At 40.1% G+C, this 21,661-nt stretch overlaps 1 protein-coding gene across 2 annotated transcripts in view; it reads left to right on the top strand.

Annotated features, from left to right (window-relative positions):
* The first annotated feature begins 1,013 nt into the window (after positions 1 to 1,013).
* LOC137286101 (cubilin-like) overlaps positions 1,014 to 21,661 on the top strand; it is a 199,100-nt gene continuing 178,452 nt past the window's right edge. The window contains exon 1 of one of the 2 annotated variants that reach the window (XM_067817775.1): positions 1,014 to 1,237. Coding sequence is in view for 1 of the 2 variants with exons in the window: in XM_067817773.1 (XP_067673874.1) it covers positions 1,153 to 1,237 (85 nt within the window). In the remaining variant the exon portion in view is untranslated. The remainder of the gene's footprint in view (positions 1,238 to 21,661) is intronic. The other variant, XM_067817773.1, reaches the window with a different exon arrangement.

Below are 21,661 nucleotides of genomic sequence, written 5' to 3'. Positions count from 1 at the left end.
AGTCCAGGAGGTGTGCGTAAATCTATGTTAGACTAAGGTATGTATATAAGTCTATGTAAGACAGAGTGTGTAAGTCTATGTAAGACAGAGTGTGTAAGTCTATGTAAGACAGAGTGTGTAAGTCTATGTAAGACAGAGCGTGTAAGTCTATGTAAGACAGAGCGTGTAAGTCTATGTAAGACAGAGAGTGTAAGTCTATGTAAGACAGAGTGTGTAAGTCTATGTAAGACAGAGTGTGTAAGTCTATGTAAGTCCAGGAGGTGTACGTAAATCTATGTTAGACTAAGGTATGTATATAAGTCTATGTAAGACAGAGTGTGTAAGTCTATGTAAGACAGAGTGTGTAGGTCTATGTAAGACAGAGTGTGTAAGTCTATGTGAGACAGAGTTTGTAAGTCTATGTAAGACAGAGCGTGTAAGTCTATGTAAGACAGAGCGTGTATATCTATGTAAGACAGAGTTTGTAAGTCTATGTAAAACAGAGTGTGTAAGTCTGTGTAAGACAGAGTGTGTAAGTCTATGTAAGACAGAGTTTGTAAGTCTATGTAAGACAGAGTGTGTAAGTCTATGTAAGACAGAGCGTGTATATCTATGTAAGACAGAGTTTGTAAGTCTATGTAAAACAGAGCGTGTAAGTCTATGTAAGACAGAGTGTGTAAGTCTATGTAAGACAAGGGTATATAAGTCCACATAAAACTAGAGTATGTGTGTAAGTTTGTGTAAGACAAGGGTACATATTTAAGTCTGCGTAGGACCAACTGACCGAGCGTGGATCATGTGGTTTGGGGCAATGGTCATTGTGTATGGGGAAACGCACGAGTCACCACTTTCAAACAGAACACGCCTTTCTGTGATAACCTCGAGCTGCATATGTCACCAGTTTTGTTTATGATCCACCACTTCAGCTGGCAGTGTTCCTCATCATGGCTGGGGCAAAACAACCTGAAGACAAACACCGCACTGAGTCACTAGCGGAACGTCGCTTTCTTATCTCGATCGTAAATGACCAGAACGGAAGTGACGTGAGTGTTGATATGTTAGTTTGTCAGGTGAAATTGATACCTGGATTATTGTGGGAGATTAGACAAGATATGGATTAACGAGGGCGTTCACCCTGTGGTGATCCTGCCAACTAAACTGCAAGATGAGCGAATGAGGACAGGCATGACAGTGTATCGCGACGGGATGGGGAAGTGGACCTACACCTGTGTCCTGTGGCTCACCGTTCTTGGGACAGGTGAGTGTGTACAAACCCGACAACACCCCAAACGGCCCCGTGTAGTTCACCTAAGGGATTCACATGGCAGTATGGTTATGCATGTTGAACGTGTTGTCATCTCATAAAAATTAAAATGTTTTTGTCTCATATCAGGAAATTAGTGACATGGCGCGTTTGGGCGACATGTTTCATGTTCATATTTATCAAGTTGCCGAACGTGTCCGGAATGTTGAGCAGGAGTCCAGTCTCACACTGAATTTTGTTACAGTTGTTCTTGTGTTTTCCGATGCACATTTATAGCTGCAAAATTGCTTGTGCAGTGTAATGCATGACTCACTCACTCACTCTCTCTCACTCACTCACTCACTTGTGGGTACATGCAACCAATCACAAATCCTAAACATTCGCACCATGAAAGAGCTGTATTAGTACAGAGGTTCATAGGAAGATATGACAAGTAACCTCTGTGGGAAGAAAATGCTATTAGTGGGATGACCTAAAAGTCGGCCTGCGCCATGGTGGGCCAAATATATTATTGGATAATAAACCCATCAATGAGCACCATGCCTACAAATGATTAATGCAACATACACTCTTGATAATAACAGGGATACTGTACAACAGGGATAGGTCGCTTGCTTGCCTTCTTTACCATTTGTATTAATTAATGCGTGCCTCGTCATGCTCCAACGCACTCTGTGACTTGGCTCATTCCCAGTTCATTTTCAGTTGTGTTTAACAGAACTTCAGCCAGTTTATTGTATCAGTCTGAATTTTACAATGAATGAATGAATGAATTATAGTAAGTCTAAGTAAACTTATCCTCAGTGCTTTTCGTTACACTCCACCACCGAGTCTAAAGAAACCTTATAAGAGGTGGCGTCAGGTAACCTTTGAGATTGACCAATCAGAACACAGCTTATCAAATCGCGAAAGTGGACATTCACACATACCTTTTGAACTAGTTATCTCGAAACGGTTCGTAGCCGAACGATTCTGAATGCTATTTAGTGTACGATCCCTTCCGGGTGATGCACACGGTGCACATTACAACCATGACAATGGTGATTAAACAGTCCCTGAAAATAGTGTTTTTGGCAATATTCAAGGATGTCATCTCGCGGAAATATTAGCTTATGGTAACCATGTCAACAGAACCCCCAAAGCGTATATACATGAGGGGTCAAAAAACTCTGTTATATACAGATTTTTGTTTGTGGAGAGATATGTGTCGGTAACCTGAATATTTTGAAAGTCCCTAAATAGTAGCCGTTGTTTGATTGGTTAAATCTGTTTAAGCGTCTCGTGTCTCAAAGGTTCCCTGACGCGACCTTCTACTAGGTTTTGTTAGCCTCAGTGGTGGAGTGTAACGAAATACACTGAGACTAAGTTTACTTAGACGGAATTATAGTAAAAGTTAAGAGCAAGATTTATGTGAATGAGTGAAAGAAAAAGAAGAGAAAGAAGCACATATGTGAATGAATGAAAGAATAAATGATACACTGCTGCCTTCCCTCCCAGAACATGTTAATGAATGCAAAAGTATCGCGAGAACACGTATTAACATCAGCTGTCCTTTTAAAAAATCTACTTTGAGACATTTTGTTTACATTAATAATTAATTCAGATATCTTATTGCATGTGGGGAATGGAATGGGCAGAAACAAAATGTAAACTGACACTGTTACACTGCCCTCAAAAATAAAGTGTGTCCCAAAGCATTCTAAAACACCTTTTTAGTTTTGTCAAATAATAGCATCAACAAGAAACAAAGAAGTTATGGAAATATAGCCCTCAAGCATCAATGGTAAATCAGATCAGATCAGCGATATGTCATAGTTTTCACACACCTCAAATATGGACACTAATACCAATTATTTGACTTAAACTGAAGTGACAAAATAGTTAACCTATCTTGTACATGTAGAATTTCAATTGTTACAACACTCAGCGAACTTAATCAGCTGTTAAAAATAAACTGGCTCAATCTTAAATACTACGCTGCCACCATATTAGCTACAGTGGTTACGTAACAACCTGAGACGTATGTTCAGCTGCTTTTTGAAGAGTTTCCTCTCCCCCTCTATATAGGCTCCCTCATAATAATAATCAATCTTAAGCCACAAATAGGTACCATATATAGCTTATGACAAATAAATCGGCTAAAACTCATGCGAGCTGGCTGACCGAGAATATGTGTAAAAGTGGAATCGATAAACAAAACATGATTTAAAATGCATAAATATTTGATTTCATTCAGATACAGGTTTCCGTCAGACTGAAAATGTTTCCTTCGTCTATATACCAGCCCATAAATTCACTATTCATAGTATTTAAAGCATGCAAGATATGATCTCTTCCCCACATTCTAAACATCATCTCAGCCAAAAGAGTTCGGTCCGACTTGGCCTGAGCTCTCAAAACCAGCTTAAACCTAGAACAGGCATCCTGAATTGTAATTTAATCCATAGATTGGTATCATGTCTACCTAAATATTACTTTGAAATGTTATCAAATGCAACATGTAAAGAAAACTGGCCCCTTAAAGTGAAGCCCTGTTTTCACTCCATTCTCAACATAGTACCTAGCATCATGGTATCTAATGAAATGTGACTATTCTCCACTTAACTCATGAAAAACAAACCCACAGATTCATGAAAACTGGACTTTGCTCAATGTTTTAATATACATGTACAGTCCGTTTGATTCCATTTGAGACTGATGAATTGCTCACTAACACAAAATCTAATAATTGCAACAAAACCAAATTTTGCACAACCACATGAAATCAACAGACCAACTCTGATGATGTGTCTGATAATTTGGGACACCCGAATAAAAAGGTTGTTTAACAAACGATCATCATTTTCTTGTCACCTTTCGCTATTTTGTACGAGGGGGGCGTCTTGCTGGTAGAACAGCCAGGTGGCCAAGAAGCTGTATCCGGATAGGGGTGTGTAGGGTACTCACACCTGAGGTATTGTACATGGATAGGGATTCTCTGTTGATGGAGATTCAAACCGAGGACGTGTACGAGGATATGCAAAAATATATACATCTGTATGACAGCAGCGATTACACGAGAGACCACCCCAACAAAAAGGTGTTAGGTAAGATGAAGGATGAATATGCTGGCACACCAATCACCGAATATGTTGGATTGAGACCTAAGACGAAATATGAAAGGCTGAAGGTGTTAAAAGAATGTGGTGAAATGACATATCAGGTATACCTTCTACAAGCAGGCCCTATTGGAGAAGAAAATGTTCAAACACCAGATGAAGACACTTCGTAGTGACGGGCATAAGATATATGCATTGACTTTAAATAAGATGTCTCTATCGCCACTGGATATAAAATGATGGATTGCTTCGGATGGTGTCAATACCTTACAGTTATAAAAATATTGAATTACATACACATAATGGAGAAAACTGGCTACTGCCCGTCGGGATACTGGAAAGGTGTAGACGCTATTAAAAAGTTAGCTAAAGCTGCGCATGTTTCGGAAGAAAAAGCTAAAGCCTGGTTACGAAAACAAGCCATATGGGAAATATACTTGCCTGGCTCCAAAATACGTACCCAGGAGAAAATCCGGTATTCTAACTGCTAACCCTTGATAAATACCACCCATGATGTCAGGCCTCCCAACCTCCCCTAACCCTAATATAACCAAGACATTTAGAGTTAAAAAGTTTATAAAATATTTGATAAATGTATAAGGGAAAATTGAAGTCAGGTTAGGAAGGGTCAATGTACTGGGAAAGTGCATTGACCAAGTAATCAAATTTTATGGATTCACTTTTCTTGGGGGGAAATGGCAATTTCTCTGAAGTAACATAAACTAGGACTTTGTAATTTTACATGATTAGGCGGATGGACATTCGGATCCTGGTGGTCAGTTTGTCAATAAAAGGAACACGTACGGGATCAGAAATAATTTGTTTAAGTATCTTCTGGCGCCTGCCAGTCTGAAATCTTATTTGATGTTTTGTCAGATATCAATGTTTGGTTGATGAATGGCTAAAAGTTGATTAATGAATATATTTGAAACTGGAAGAATTTGATGGTACCGGTAAAGTTTTGGAAAGGGACTAATGAAAGTAACTAATTATTAAGATTGGGTATGAGTCATTTTTGTATGACGTAGGACATTATTTCGGGGGGAGGAGCCTAAATTGTCACGACTTCTATTTTGTTAGTTGTCCAGTGAGTGGTGCACGATTCTGGGCCCCACCGTTGACTTGAGAGGTTCTCTCCGTATATTGAGAGAATGGCTCAGATGAACTTATAGTATCAGAGGTTGTGCAAGAAACCAACAAGTTCTTCCAGGACGGTGTAACTAATGTTGTGCTTAGACCAGCAACAAGGAACTATCTGAGGACCTTTGTTTGTGAAAAACTATTCCAAAAATAAAAGGACTTGAACGCCAAACTGGACTTATCCTTGAGTGTACCGTCTGACTCCATCATCCCCAGACAAAGAGTGGAGGAAATACAGATTGCCTAGGGAGAAGGGTATAACACCCTGACTCCCTCAGGTAACACTACCAATGGTTCTGATCCTGTTTGTGCATATGGTAAGAAGCCAGGTCATTTGGTTTCTGCATGTTATAAACTCCAGTTTAAAAATCAGGCTACAGGTTCCCCAAATGCTTTTGTGTCCATTGCCTTTCCATCGCAATGTCCTAAGCCTTTCTTTCCAGGTGGTTCTGAGGAGAGTTTTGTCTGTGAGAGTAAGTCTCCAGATTCTGTAGTTTTTGCCCTTTGTGTATAAGGGTTCTGTGTCACTTATGGGAGATAATTCTACCCCACTGCCCGTTATTATCTTGAGGGATACTGGAGCTCTTCAGTCTCTGATTTTGAAAGATATTTTGCCCTTTTCTAATGAGTCTTCAGCTAACTCAGATGTTTTGCTTCCGGGTATAGTTGGCAATTCTTCTGCTCCTTTGCATTTTGTGAATTTGACCTCAGATCTGATTTCAGGTGAGGTGAAAGTTGGTGTTCTTGACTCTCTCACAGTTCTGGGTGTCGATTTGTTGATTGGTAATGATCTTATGGGGGCCAAAGTTGGCGCTGATCCTATTGTCACTGTTTTGCCGCAGAGTTCAGTTAGTACAGAAAAGTTGGAGGATGTATTTCCGGGTGTTTTTCTTTCTTGTGCAGTGACTCATTCAATGCCAAAAGGCATTTCTTCCAAGACTTTTTTGCAGAATAATACCATTTATGATTTGTCAGGTACATTCATGGACCATCCTTTGTGTGAGGTGGAGATGGATGACTTATCTTCAAAAAGTAGTAGCTCTTCAGGACTTCTTGATAAGTCTGATAGTTTGTCAGACTAGCTGGTGAACATGTTCTTTCCAGAGAGCAGCTTGGCTAGTACTTAGGCTGTTTCTTTTGAGGAGGTTAGCAAGGCTCCAGTTTGTTATTACTACAATAATGGTGTTTTGATGAGGAAATATAGGTTGCCGGATGTTCCTGCGGTGGATGAATGGAAATTGTTCCATGAAATTGTGGTACCGAAATTATTTCGAAAACATGTACGTTCATTGGCACATGAAAGTCCCATGGCAGGTCATTTGGGTGTAAACAATACTTGTGAGAAAATTTTGGCACATTTCTTTTGGCCCAGTCTGAGACAAAATGTGGCTGAATTTTGTAAGACCTGTCATGCATGCCAAATTGTTGGAAAACCAAATCAGAAAATTCCTTCTCCACCCTTAAACCTATATCGGCTTTTAAGGAACCTTTCAGTAGAGTTATTGTTGGTCCACTACCTTAGACTAAGTCTGGTAATCAGTATTTACTCACAATCATGTGTGCTTCTACCAGATTTCCTGAAGGAATTCCACTTCGTAGGATTGTTGCTCCTGTAATTGTCAAGGCTTTGATCAAGTTTTTCACCTTAGTTCTTTTGCCAGATGTTGTTCAGTCTGATCAGGGCTCAAAGTTTATGTCTAAGGTGTTTCAACAAGCTATGTACCAGTTAGGTATTAGGCAAGTCAAGTCTAGTGCTTATCATCCAGAGTCACAGGGAGCTTTAGAAAGGTTTCATGAAACTTTGAAGAATGTGATCAAGACTTATTGTTTTGAGACAAAGAAAGATTGGGATGAGGTTGTGCATTTGTTGTTGTTTGCTGTCAGAGAGTCAGTTCAGGAAAGTTTAGGGTTTAGCCCCTTTGAGCTTGTATTTGGTCACAGTGTGTGTGGACCACTAAAACACTTAAAAGTACAATGGCTCAATGACAGACCTGAAATCAATCTCTTTGACTGTGTGTCTACATTTAGGGACAGACTATCAAAAGCAAGTGAGTTGGCTAGAAGAGACTTGAAAGTTTCACAAGAAAAAATGAAGCTAAACTATGACAAAAAGTCAAAGAGATAAATTTCACTTGTGGTGAGAAAGTGTTACTTTTGCTTCCCATACCTGGTCAGCCACTGAGAGCAAGATATCAAGGTCCATATGTTGTTGACAAAAAGGTTAGCGACACACACTATGCCGTCCTGATGCCTGGTCGTCGTAAACAGAGGAGATTGTGTCATGTCAACATGATAAAGAAATATCATGACAGGTTAGAAAGGTAACATGTCAATTGTATTGACACACTCTCCCCAGTTATTGATTGTACTAAAGACAATTGTGAAAATGTTCACAACATTGATGATTGTGTTAGCAATGTGAAGTTGATGATTTTTGTGATAATGTTTCACCAAAGTTGAGAAATTCTGATGTGTTAGCTCACCTTGATGAGAAACTATCACATTTATCCCCTGAGCAGAAAGTTCAGATGTCAGATTTGATTCATGAGTTCTCTCACTTATTTCCTGATGTGCCTGGTGGAACTGATGTTGTTAGCCATGATATAGATGTAGGTGATGCTGTGCCTGTAAAGCAACACCCATATCGGATGAATCCAGTGAAGTGTGAAATTCTGCAGAAAGAGGTGAAATACATGCTGGACAATGACATTGCTGAACCTGGTGACAGTCCGTGGAGTTCATCATGTGTTCTTGTGCTGAAGAGTGGAGGTGGTTGGCGCTGCTGTGCTGACATGAAAGCTGTCAATGCACTCTCATCAACTGACTCGTATCCTATTCCGAGAGTGGACGATAGTGCATTGATCGCATTGGTCAAGCCATGTATATAAGTAAGTTTGACTTGCTGAAGGGCTTCTGGCAGATTCCACTCACAGACCGTGCAAAGAAAATATCGGCATCCGCTACACCAGATGGACTGTATCAATACAAGGTGATCCCGTTTGCTCTGAAAAACGCTCCGGCGACATTCCAGAGACTCGTCAACAATGTCACATCAGGCCTTGATTGTGTCGAGGCTTACATGGATGATGTCGTCGATTACGACATGGAGTGGGATGACTATCTTAAAAGGACTCGTGCTTTCTTCGAAAGACTGTCTGAGGCAAAGTTAACTGTGAATCTCGCCAAGTGTGAATTCGGGAAGGCACAAGTGAAATTTTGAGGGCATGTTGTAGGGCATGTTGTTTACATTAATAATTAATTCAGATATCTTATTGCATGTGGGGAATGGAATGGGCAGAAACAAAATGTAAACTGACACTGTCACACTGCCCTCAAAAATAAAGTGTGTCCCAAAGCATTCTAAAACACCTTTTTAGTTTTGTCAAATAATAGCATCAACAAGAAACAAAGAAGTTATGGAAATATAGCCCTCAAGCATCAATGGTAAATCAGATCAGATCAGCGATATGTCATAGTTTTCACACACCTCAAATATGGACACTAATACCAATTATTTGACTTAAACTGAAGTGACAAAATAGTTAACCTATCTTGTACATGTAGAATTTCAATTGTTACAACACTCAGCGAACTTAATCAGCTGTTAAAAATAAACTGGCTCAATCTTAAATACTACGCTGCCACCATATTAGCTACAGTGGTTACGTAACAACCTGAGACGTATGTTCAGCTGCTTTTTGAAGAGTTTCCTCTCCCCCTCTATATAGGCTCCCTCATAATAATAATCAATCTTAAGCCACAAACAGGTACCATATATAGCTTATGACAAATAAATCGGCTAAAACTCATGCGAGCTGGCTGACCGAGAATATGTGTAAAAGTGGAATCGATAAACAAAACATGATTTAAAATGCATAAATATTTGATTTCATTCAGATACAGGTTTCCGTCAGACTGAAAATGTTTCCTTCGTCTATATACCAGCCCATAAATTCACTATTCATAGTATTTAAAGCATGCAAGATATGATCTCTTCCCCACATTCTAAACATCATCTCAGCCAAAAGAGTTCGGTCCGACTTGGCCTGAGCTCTCAAAACCAGCTTAAACCTAGAACAGGCATCCTGAATTGTAATTTAATCCATAGATTGGTATCATGTCTACCTAAATATTACTTTGAAATGTTATCAAATGCAACATGTAAAGAAAACTGGCCCCTTAAAGTGAAGCCCTGTTTTCACTCCATTCTCAACATAGTACCTAGCATCATGGTATCTAATGAAATGTGACTATTCTCCACTTAACTCATGAAAAAAAACCCCACAGATTCATGAAAACTGGACTTTGCTCAATGTTTTAATATACATGTACAGTCCGTTTGATTCCATTTGAGACTGATGAATTGCTCACTAACACAAAATCTAATAATTGCAACAAAACCAAATTTTGCACAACCACATGAAATCAACAGACCAACTCTGATGATGTGTCTGATAATTTGGGACACCCGAATAAAAAGGTTGTTTAACAAACGATCATCATTTTCTTGTCACCTTTCGCTATTTTGTACGAGGGGGGCGTCTTGCTGGTAGAACAGCCAGGTGGCCAAGAAGCTGTATCCGGATAGGGGTGTGTAGGGTACTCACACCTGAGGTATTGTACATGGATAGGGATTCTCTGTTGATGGAGATTCAAACCGAGGACGTGTACGAGGATATGCAAAAATATATACATCTGTATGACAGCAGCGATTACACGAGAGACCACCCCAACAAAAAGGTGTTAGGTAAGATGAAGGATGAATATGCTGGCACACCAATCACCGAATATGTTGGATTGAGACCTAAGACGAAATATGAAAGGCTGAAGGTGTTAAAAGAATGTGGTGAAATGACATGTCAGGTATACCTTCTACAAGCAGGCCCTATTGGAGAAGAAAATGTTCAAACACCAGATGAAGACACTTCGTAGTGACGGGCATAAGATATATGCATTGACTTTAAATAAGATGTCTCTATCGCCACTGGATATAAAATGATGGATTGCTTCGGATGGTGTCAATACCTTACAGTTATAAAAATATTGAATTACATACACATAATGGAGAAAACTGGCTACTGCCCGTCGGGATACTGGAAAGGTGTAGACGCTATTAAAAAGTTAGCTAAAGCTGCGCATGTTTCGGAAGAAAAAGCTAAAGCCTGGTTACGAAAACAAGCCATATGGGAAATATACTTGCCTGGCTCCAAAATACGTACCCAGGAGAAAATCCGGTATTCTAACTGCTAACCCTTGATAAATACCACCCATGATGTCAGGCCTCCCAACCTCCCCTAACCCTAATATAACCAAGACATTTAGAGTTAAAAAGTTTATAAAATATTTGATAAATGTATAAGGGAAAATTGAAGTCAGGTTAGGAAGGGTCAATGTACTGGGAAAGTGCATTGACCAAGTAATCAAATTTTATGGATTCACTTTTCTTGGGGGGAAATGGCAATTTCTCTGAAGTAACATAAACTAGGACTTTGTAATTTTACATGATTAGGCGGATGGACATTCGGATCCTGGTGGTCAGTTTGTCAATAAAAGGAACACGTACGGGATCAGAAATAATTTGTTTAAGTATCTTCTGGCGCCTACCAGTCTGAAATCTTATTTGATGTTTTGTCAGATATCAATGTTTGGTTGATGAATGGCTAAAAGTTGATTAATGAAGATATTTGAAACTGGAAGAATTTGATGGTACCGGTAAAGTTTTGGAAAGGGACTAATGAAAGTAACTAATTATTAAGATTGGGTATGAGTCATTTTTGTATGACGTAGGACATTATTTCGGGGGGAGGAGCCTAAATTGTCACGACTTCTATTTTGTTAGTTGTCCAGTGAGTGGTGCACGATTCTGGGCCCCACCGTTGACTTGAGAGGTTCTCTCCGTATATTGAGAGAATGGCTCAGATGAACTTATAGTATCAGAGGTTGTGCAAGAAACCAACAAGTTCTTCCAGGACGGTGTAACTAATGTTGTGCTTAGACCAGCAACAAGGAACTATCTGAGGACCTTTGTTTGTGAAAAACTATTCCCAAAATAAAAGGACTTGAACGCCAAACTGGACTTATCCTTGAGTGTACCGTCTGACTCCATCATCCCCAGACAAAGAGTGGAGGAAATACAGATTGCCTAGGGAGAAGGGTATAACACCCTGACTCCCTCAGGTAACACTACCAATGGTTCTGATCCTGTTTGTGCATATGGTAAGAAGCCAGGTCATTTGGTTTCTGCATGTTATAAACTCCAGTTTAAAAATCAGGCTACAGGTTCCCCAAATGCTTTTGTGTCCATTGCCTTTCCATCGCAATGTCCTAAGCCTTTCTTTCCAGGTGGTTCTGAGGAGAGTTTTGTCTGTGAGAGTAAGTCTCCAGATTCTGTAGTTTTTGCCCTTTGTGTATAAGGGTTCTGTGTCACTTATGGGAGATAATTCTACCCCACTGCCCGTTATTATCTTGAGGGATACTGGAGCTCTTCAGTCTCTGATTTTGAAAGATATTTTGCCCTTTTCTAATGAGTCTTCAGCTAACTCAGATGTTTTGCTTCCGGGTATAGTTGGCAATTCTTCTGCTCCTTTGCATTTTGTGAATTTGACCTCAGATCTGATTTCAGGTGAGGTGAAAGTTGGTGTTCTTGACTCTCTCACAGTTCTGGGTGTCGATTTGTTGATTGGTAATGATCTTATGGGGGCCAAAGTTGGCGCTGATCCTATTGTCACTGTTTTGCCGCAGAGTTCAGTTAGTACAGAAAAGTTGGAGGATGTATTTCCGGGTGTTTTTCTTTCTTGTGCAGTGACTCATTCAATGCCAAAAGGCATTTCTTCCAAGACTTTTTTGCAGAATAATACCATTTATGATTTGTCAGGTACATTCATGGACCATCCTTTGTGTGAGGTGGAGATGGATGACTTATCTTCAAAAAGTAGTAGCTCTTCAGGACTTCTTGATAAGTCTGATAGTTTGTCAGACTAGCTGGTGAACATGTTCTTTCCAGAGAGCAGCTTGGCTAGTACTTAGGCTGTTTCTTTTGAGGAGGTTAGCAAGGTTCCAGTTTGTTATTACTACAATAATGGTGTTTTGATGAGGAAATATAGGTTGCCGGATGTTCCTGCGGTGGATGAATGGAAATTGTTCCATGAAATTGTGGTACCGAAATTATTTCGAAAACATGTACGTTCATTGGCACATGAAAGTCCCATGGCAGGTCATTTGGGTGTAAACAATACTTGTGAGAAAATTTTGGCACATTTCTTTTGGCCCAGTCTGAGACAAAATGTGGCTGAATTTTGTAAGACCTGTCATGCATGCCAAATTGTTGGAAAACCAAATCAGAAAATTCCTTCTCCACCCTTAAACCTATATCGGCTTTTAAGGAACCTTTCAGTAGAGTTATTGTTGGTCCACTACCTTAGACTAAGTCTGGTAATCAGTATTTACTCACAATCATGTGTGCTTCTACCAGATTTCCTGAAGGAATTCCACTTCGTAGGATTGTTGCTCCTGTAATTGTCAAGGCTTTGATCAAGTTTTTCACCTTAGTTCTTTTGCCAGATGTTGTTCAGTCTGATCAGGGCTCAAAGTTTATGTCTAAGGTGTTTCAACAAGCTATGTACCAGTTAGGTATTAGGCAAGTCAAGTCTAGTGCTTATCATCCAGAGTCACAGGGAGCTTTAGAAAGGTTTCATGAAACTTTGAAGAATGTGATCAAGACTTATTGTTTTGAGACAAAGAAAGATTGGGATGAGGTTGTGCATTTGTTGTTGTTTGCTGTCAGAGAGTCAGTTCAGGAAAGTTTAGGGTTTAGCCCCTTTGAGCTTGTATTTGGTCACAGTGTGTGTGGACCACTAAAACACTTAAAAGTACAATGGCTCAATGACAGACCTGAAATCAATCTCTTTGACTGTGTGTCTACATTTAGGGACAGACTATCAAAAGCAAGTGAGTTGGCTAGAAGAGACTTGAAAGTTTCACAAGAAAAAATGAAGCTAAACTATGACAAAAAGTCAAAGAGATAAATTTCACTTGTGGTGAGAAAGTGTTACTTTTGCTTCCCATACCTGGTCAGCCACTGAGAGCAAGATATCAAGGTCCATATGTTGTTGACAAAAAGGTTAGCGACACACACTATGCCGTCCTGATGCCTGGTCGTCGTAAACAGAGGAGATTGTGTCATGTCAACATGATAAAGAAATATCATGACAGGTTAGAAAGGTAACATGTCAATTGTATTGACACACTCTCCCCAGTTATTGATTGTACTAAAGACAATTGTGAAAATGTTCACAACATTGATGATTGTGTTAGCAATGTGAAGTTGATGATTTTTGTGATAATGTTTCACCAAAGTTGAGAAATTCTGATGTGTTAGCTCACCTTGATGAGAAACTATCACATTTATCCCCTGAGCAGAAAGTTCAGATGTCAGATTTGATTCATGAGTTCTCTCACTTATTTCCTGATGTGCCTGGTGGAACTGATGTTGTTAGCCATGATATAGATGTAGGTGATGCTGTGCCTGTAAAGCAACACCCATATCGGATGAATCCAGTGAAGTGTGAAATTCTGCAGAAAGAGGTGAAATACATGCTGGACAATGACATTGCTGAACCTGGTGACAGTCCGTGGAGTTCATCATGTGTTCTTGTGCTGAAGAGTGGAGGTGGTTGGCGCTGCTGTGCTGACATGAAAGCTGTCAATGCACTCTCATCAACTGACTTGTATCCTATTCCGAGAGTGGACGATAGTGCATTGATCGCATTGGTCAAGCCATGTATATAAGTAAGTTTGACTTGCTGAAGGGCTTCTGGCAGATTCCACTCACAGACCGTGCAAAGAAAATATCGGCATCCGCTACACCAGATGGACTGTATCAATACAAGGTGATCCCGTTTGCTCTGAAAAACGCTCCGGCGACATTCCAGAGACTCGTCAACAATGTCACATCAGGCCTTGATTGTGTCGAGGCTTACATGGATGATGTCGTCGATTACGACATGGAGTGGGATGACTATCTTAAAAGGACTCGTGCTTTCTTCGAAAGACTGTCTGAGGCAAAGTTAACTGTGAATCTCGCCAAGTGTGAATTCGGGAAGGCACAAGTGAAATTTTGAGGGCATGTTGTAGGGCATGTTGTTTACATTAATAATTAATTCAGATATCTTATTGCATGTGGGGAATGGAATGGGCAGAAACAAAATGTAAACTGACACTGTCACACTGCCCTCAAAAATAAAGTGTGTCCCAAAGCATTCTAAAACACCTTTTTAGTTTTGTCAAATAATAGCATCAACAAGAAACAAAGAAGTTATGGAAATATAGCCCTCAAGCATCAATGGTAAATCAGATCAGATCAGCGATATGTCATAGTTTTCACACACCTCAAATATGGACACTAATACCAATTATTTGACTTAAACTGAAGTGACAAAATAGTTAACCTATCTTGTACATGTAGAATTTCAATTGTTACAACACTCAGCGAACTTAATCAGCTGTTAAAAATAAACTGGCTCAATCTTAAATACTACGCTGCCACCATATTAGCTACAGTGGTTACGTAACAACCTGAGACGTATGTTCAGCTGCTTTTTGAAGAGTTTCCTCTCCCCCTCTATATAGGCTCCCTCATAATAATAATCAATCTTAAGCCACAAACAGGTACCATATATAGCTTATGACAAATAAATCGGCTAAAACTCATGCGAGCTGGCTGACCGAGAATATGTGTAAAAGTGGAATCGATAAACAAAACATGATTTAAAATGCATAAATATTTGATTTCATTCAGATACAGGTTTCCGTCAGACTGAAAATGTTTCCTTCGTCTATATACCAGCCCATAAATTCACTATTCATAGTATTTAAAGCATGCAAGATATGATCTCTTCCCCACATTCTAAACATCATCTCAGCCAAAAGAGTTCGGTCCGACTTGGCCTGAGCTCTCAAAACCAGCTTAAACCTAGAACAGGCATCCTGAATTGTAATTTAATCCATAGATTGGTATCATGTCTACCTAAATATTACTTTGAAATGTTATCAAATGCAACATGTAAAGAAAACTGGCCCCTTAAAGTGAAGCCCTGTTTTCACTCCATTCTCAACATAGTACCTAGCATCATGGTATCTAATGAAATGTGACTATTCTCCACTTAACTCATGAAAAAAAACCCCACAGATTCATGAAAACTGGACTTTGCTCAATGTTTTAATATATACACCTGGAAATTAATCAAGCAACACCCCAATTTTTTCTATTGGAGCAACTTTGAAGTGTTCTGACAATCAAAATATGCCGGGTTGATATAGTTTGACACTTTTTTATTCAACAGACGATCTCTGACAAACAACTTAAAGGGAAAAAGTATCAAGACTTTGCTTTATTGCAACGAAATCCAAATTCTTAAAACTGTCTTAAATTCATGAAAAAATGGACACAATTTACTATTCATCCACAGACGTTGTTGTCAGGTGTATTAACACAAATGTCACATGGAAAGAAAGAACAGTCATCTGAGAGTCTGCACACCGACTTTCATCAATATCTAGTGTGTCCTCCCTGCGCACGCACCACCGATTCCAGACGCCTCCTCATTCCTTGGATGAGTCTCCGGATCTGATTCTGGGGGATCCTGTTCCACTCCTCATGCAGGGCAGCCGTCAATTCGTTGAGATTATGGACTGGTGGGTCTCTCTGCCTCACACGACGGCCAATAAAGTCCCACAAATGTTCAATGGGGTTGAGGTCAGGGCTCATGGCAGGCCATGGAATTCTGTCAATTGCATTTTGCCGCAAAAAATCATTTACAGCATGCGCCCTGTGAGGTCTAGCATTGTCGTCCATAAATATGGGTCTCGTTGCCAGAGGATGGTTCTCAAAATGAGGTACCACAACCCTGTCAAGAACCTCCTGTTGGTAACGAACACCGTTAAGGTTGCCACGGATGGTAATGATATCCAACTTGCAGTTCATGGAAATGCACCCCCATACCATAACGGAACCTCCCCCAAAGGCCACAGTCTCCTGGATGTTCCGTGGAGCCATTGCTGTGTTCCTCTGCCTCCAGACCCGAGTACGACCGTCCACCATGTGCAGCAAGAACCGGCTCTCATCTGAGAAATGGACCTTCCTCCAAGAGGCAATGTTCCAGTGCAAACGGTCATTACACCAGGCCAGTCGGGCTGCCTTATGGGCTGGAGACAGTCTGGGTCGCTTGATTGGCCTCCTTGCCCGGTATCCTGCAGCTTTCAGACGATTCCGAACAGTCCTGTTCGAGATGGGTCTCCCTGGAAGCCACTCCTGTCTCAACCGAGAGCTCGAGTCGAAGGACCTGCGCCGTACAAGTCTCAGTAAAGCTCTGTCCTCCCGGACTGTGGTCTTCCTGGGTCTTCCTGGTCTAGGCAGGTCTTTAACTTCATTAGTGGCCCGGTATTTTTTCAAAAGTTTTGAAATTATGGAATGATGTCGTCCGATTTGAGTCCCGATTTGTCTTAGAGACATACCAGCATTCCTCATGCCGATTATTTGCCAACGAGTGGCCTCTGATAATTTCCTACGTGCCATGACATTGAAATGAATGAAAAACCGAATGCAATCGACAACCTGCGCTTGTAAACACCCCAGGGAAAAAGTGCATTTTTCGAAAGTTGAGGTTAAAGCAATGCACGTGCGCTGTGCAAGCTTCACGCGCGTCATATCAACCCATGAAAAGCTCATGCTGTATGTCAATACATCAAAATTGAATAATCAATCATCAAAATTACTTCGTTAAACTTTGTTAAGTTTTTATGTGTCTTTGAATTTGGTGTTGCTTAATTAATTTCCATATGTATACATGTACAGTCCGTTTGATTCCATTTGAGACTGATGAATTGCTCACTAACACAAAATCTAATAATTGCAACAAAACCAAATTTTGCACAACCACATGAAATCAACAGACCAACTCTGATGATGTGTCTGATAATTTGGGACACCCGAATAAAAAGGTTGTTTAACAAACGATCATCATTTTCTTGTCACCTTTCGCTATTTTGTACGAGGGGGGCGTCTTGCTGGTAGAACAGTCAGGTGGCCAAGAAGCTGTATCCGGATAGGGGTGTGTAGGGTACTCACACCTGAGGTATTGTACATGGATAGGGATTCTCTGTTGATGGAGATTCAAACCGAGGACGTGTACGAGGATATGCAAAAATATATACATCTGTATGACAGCAGCGATTACACGAGAGACCACCCCAACAAAAAGGTGTTAGGTAAGATGAAGGATGAATATGCTGGCACACCAATCACCGAATATGTTGGATTGAGACCTAAGACGAAATATGAAAGGCTGAAGGTGTTAAAAGAATGTGGTGAAATGACATATCAGGTATACCTTCTACAAGCAGGCCCTATTGGAGAAGAAAATGTTCAAACACCAGATGAAGACACTTCGTAGTGACGGGCATAAGATATATGCATTGACTTTAAATAAGATGTCTCTATCGCCACTGGATATAAAATGATGGATTGCTTCGGATGGTGTCAATACCTTACAGTTATAAAAATATTGAATTACATACACATAATGGAGAAAACTGGCTACTGCAAGTCGGGATACTGGAAAGGTGTAGACGCTATTAAAAAGTTAGCTAAAGCTGCGCATGTTTCGGAAGAAAAAGCTAAAGCCTGGTTACGAAAACAAGCCATATGGGAAATATACTTGCCTGGCTCCAAAATACGTACCCAGGAGAAAATCCGGTATTCTAAATGCTAACCCTTGATAAATACCACCCATGATGTCAGGCCTCCCAACCTCCCCTAACCCTAATATAACCAAGACATTTAGAGTTAAAAAGTTTATAAAATATTTGATAAATGTATAAGGGAAAATTGAAGTCAGGTTAGGAAGGGTCAATGTACTGGGAAAGTGCATTGACCAAGTAATCAAATTTTATGGATTCACTTTTCTTGGGGGGAAATGGCAATTTCTCTGAAGTAACATAAACTAGGACTTTGTAATTTTACATGATTAGGCGGATGGACATTCGGATCCTGGTGGTCAGTTTGTCAATAAAAGGAACACGTACGGGATCAGAAATAATTTGTTTAAGTATCTTCTGGCGCCTACCAGTCTGAAATCTTATTTGATGTTTTGTCAGATATCAATGTTTGGTTGATGAATGGCTAAAAGTTGATTAATGAAGATATTTGAAACTGGAAGAATTTGATGGTACCGGTAAAGTTTTGGAAAGGGACTAATGAAAGTAACTAATTATTAAGATTGGGTATGAGTCATTTTTGTATGACGTAGGACATTATTTCGGGGGGAGGAGCCTAAATTGTCACGACTTCTATTTTGTTAGTTGTCCAGTGAGTGGTGCACGATTCTGGGCCCCACCGTTGACTTGAGAGGTTCTCTCCGTATATTGAGAGAATGGCTCAGATGAACTTATAGTATCAGAGGTTGTGCAAGAAACCAACAAGTTCTTCCAGGACGGTGTAACTAATGTTGTGCTTAGACCAGCAACAAGGAACTATCTGAGGACCTTTGTTTGTGAAAAACTATTCCCAAAATAAAAGGACTTGAACGCCAAACTGGACTTATCCTTGAGTGTACCGTCTGACTCCATCATCCCCAGACAAAGAGTGGAGGAAATACAGATTGCCTAGGGAGAAGGGTATAACACCCTGACTCCCTCAGGTAACACTACCAATGGTTCTGATCCTGTTTGTGCATATGGTAAGAAGCCAGGTCATTTGGTTTCTGCATGTTATAAACTCCAGTTTAAAAATCAGGCTACAGGTTCCCCAAATGCTTTTGTGTCCATTGCCTTTCCATCGCAATGTCCTAAGCCTTTCTTTCCAGGTGGTTCTGAGGAGAGTTTTGTCTGTGAGAGTAAGTCTCCAGATTCTGTAGTTTTTGCCCTTTGTGTATAAGGGTTCTGTGTCACTTATGGGAGATAATTCTACCCCACTGCCCGTTATTATCTTGAGGGATACTGGAGCTCTTCAGTCTCTGATTTTGAAAGATATTTTGCCCTTTTCTAATGAGTCTTCAGCTAACTCAGATGTTTTGCTTCCGGGTATAGTTGGCAATTCTTCTGCTCCTTTGCATTTTGTGAATTTGACCTCAGATCTGATTTCAGGTGAGGTGAAAGTTGGTGTTCTTGACTCTCTCACAGTTCTGGGTGTCGATTTGTTGATTGGTAATGATCTTATGGGGGCCAAAGTTGGCGCTGATCCTATTGTCACTGTTTTGCCGCAGAGTTCAGTTAGTACAGAAAAGTTGGAGGATGTATTTCCGGGTGTTTTTCTTTCTTGTGCAGTGACTCATTCAATGCCAAAAGGCATTTCTTCCAAGACTTTTTTGCAGAATAATACCATTTATGATTTGTCAGGTACATTCATGGACCATCCTTTGTGTGAGGTGGAGATGGATGACTTATCTTCAAAAAGTAGTAGCTCTTCAGGACTTCTTGATAAGTCTGATAGTTTGTCAGACTAGCTGGTGAACATGTTCTTTCCAGAGAGCAGCTTGGCTAGTACTTAGGCTGTTTCTTTTGAGGAGGTTAGCAAGGTTCCAGTTTGTTATTACTACAATAATGGTGTTTTGATGAGGAAATATAGGTTGCCGGATGTTCCTGCGGTGGATGAATGGAAATTGTTCCATGAAATTGTGGTACCGAAATTATTTCGAAAACATGTACGTTCATTGGCACATGAAAGTCCCATGGCAGGTCATTTGGGTGTAAACAATACTTGTGAGAAAATTTTGGCACATTTCTTTTGGCCCAGTCTGAGACAAAATGTGGCTGAATTTTGTAAGACCTGTCATGCATGCCAAATTGTTGGAAAACCAAATCAGAAAATTCCTTCTCCACCCTTAAACCTATATCGGCTTTTAAGGAACCTTTCAGTAGAGTTATTGTTGGTCCACTACCTTAGACTAAGTCTGGTAATCAGTATTTACTCACAATCATGTGTGCTTCTACCAGATTTCCTGAAGGAATTCCACTTCGTAGGATTGTTGCTCCTGTAATTGTCAAGGCTTTGATCAAGTTTTTCACCTTAGTTCTTTTGCCAGATGTTGTTCAGTCTGATCAGGGCTCAAAGTTTATGTCTAAGGTGTTTCAACAAGCTATGTACCAGTTAGGTATTAGGCAAGTCAAGTCTAGTGCTTATCATCCAGAGTCACAGGGAGCTTTAGAAAGGTTTCATGAAACTTTGAAGAATGTGATCAAGACTTATTGTTTTGAGACAAAGAAAGATTGGGATGAGGTTGTGCATTTGTTGTTGTTTGCTGTCAGAGAGTCAGTTCAGGAAAGTTTAGGGTTTAGCCCCTTTGAGCTTGTATTTGGTCACAGTGTGTGTGGACCACTAAAACACTTAAAAGTACAATGGCTCAATGACAGACCTGAAATCAATCTCTTTGACTGTGTGTCTACATTTAGGGACAGACTATCAAAAGCAAGTGAGTTGGCTAGAAGAGACTTGAAAGTTTCACAAGAAAAAATGAAGCTAAACTATGACAAAAGTCAAAGAGATAAATTTCACTTGTGGTGAGAAAGTGTTACTTTTGCTTCCCATACCTGGTCAGCCACTGAGAGCAAGATATCAAGGTCCATATGTTGTTGACAAAAAGGTTAGCGACACACACTATGCCGTCCTGATGCCTGGTCGTCGTAAACAGAGGAGATTGTGTCATGTCAACATGATAAAGAAATATCATGACAGGTTAGAAAGGTAACATGTCAATTGTATTGACACACTCTCCCCAGTTATTGATTGTACTAAAGACAATTGTGAAAATGTTCACAACATTGATGATTGTGTTAGCAATGTGAAGTTGATGATTTTTGTGATAATGTTTCACCAAAGTTGAGAAATTCTGATGTGTTAGCTCACCTTGATGAGAAACTATCACATTTATCCCCTGAGCAGAAAGTTCAGATGTCAGATTTGATTCATGAGTCCTCTCACTTATTTCCTGATGTGCCTGGTGGAACTGATGTTGTTAGCCATGATATAGATGTAGGTGATGCTGTGCCTGTAAAGCAACACCCATATCGGATGAATCCAGTGAAGTGTGAAATTCTGCAGAAAGAGGTGAAATACATGCTGGACAATGACATTGCTGAACCTGGTGACAGTCCGTGGAGTTCATCATGTGTTCTTGTGCTGAAGAGT

This window comes from Haliotis asinina, chromosome 1 (genome assembly GCF_037392515.1).
Source record: "Haliotis asinina isolate JCU_RB_2024 chromosome 1, JCU_Hal_asi_v2, whole genome shotgun sequence".
Classification (NCBI taxonomy): Eukaryota; Metazoa; Mollusca; class Gastropoda; order Lepetellida; family Haliotidae; genus Haliotis; species Haliotis asinina.
This window is presented reverse-complemented; position numbering and strand designations above follow the sequence as displayed.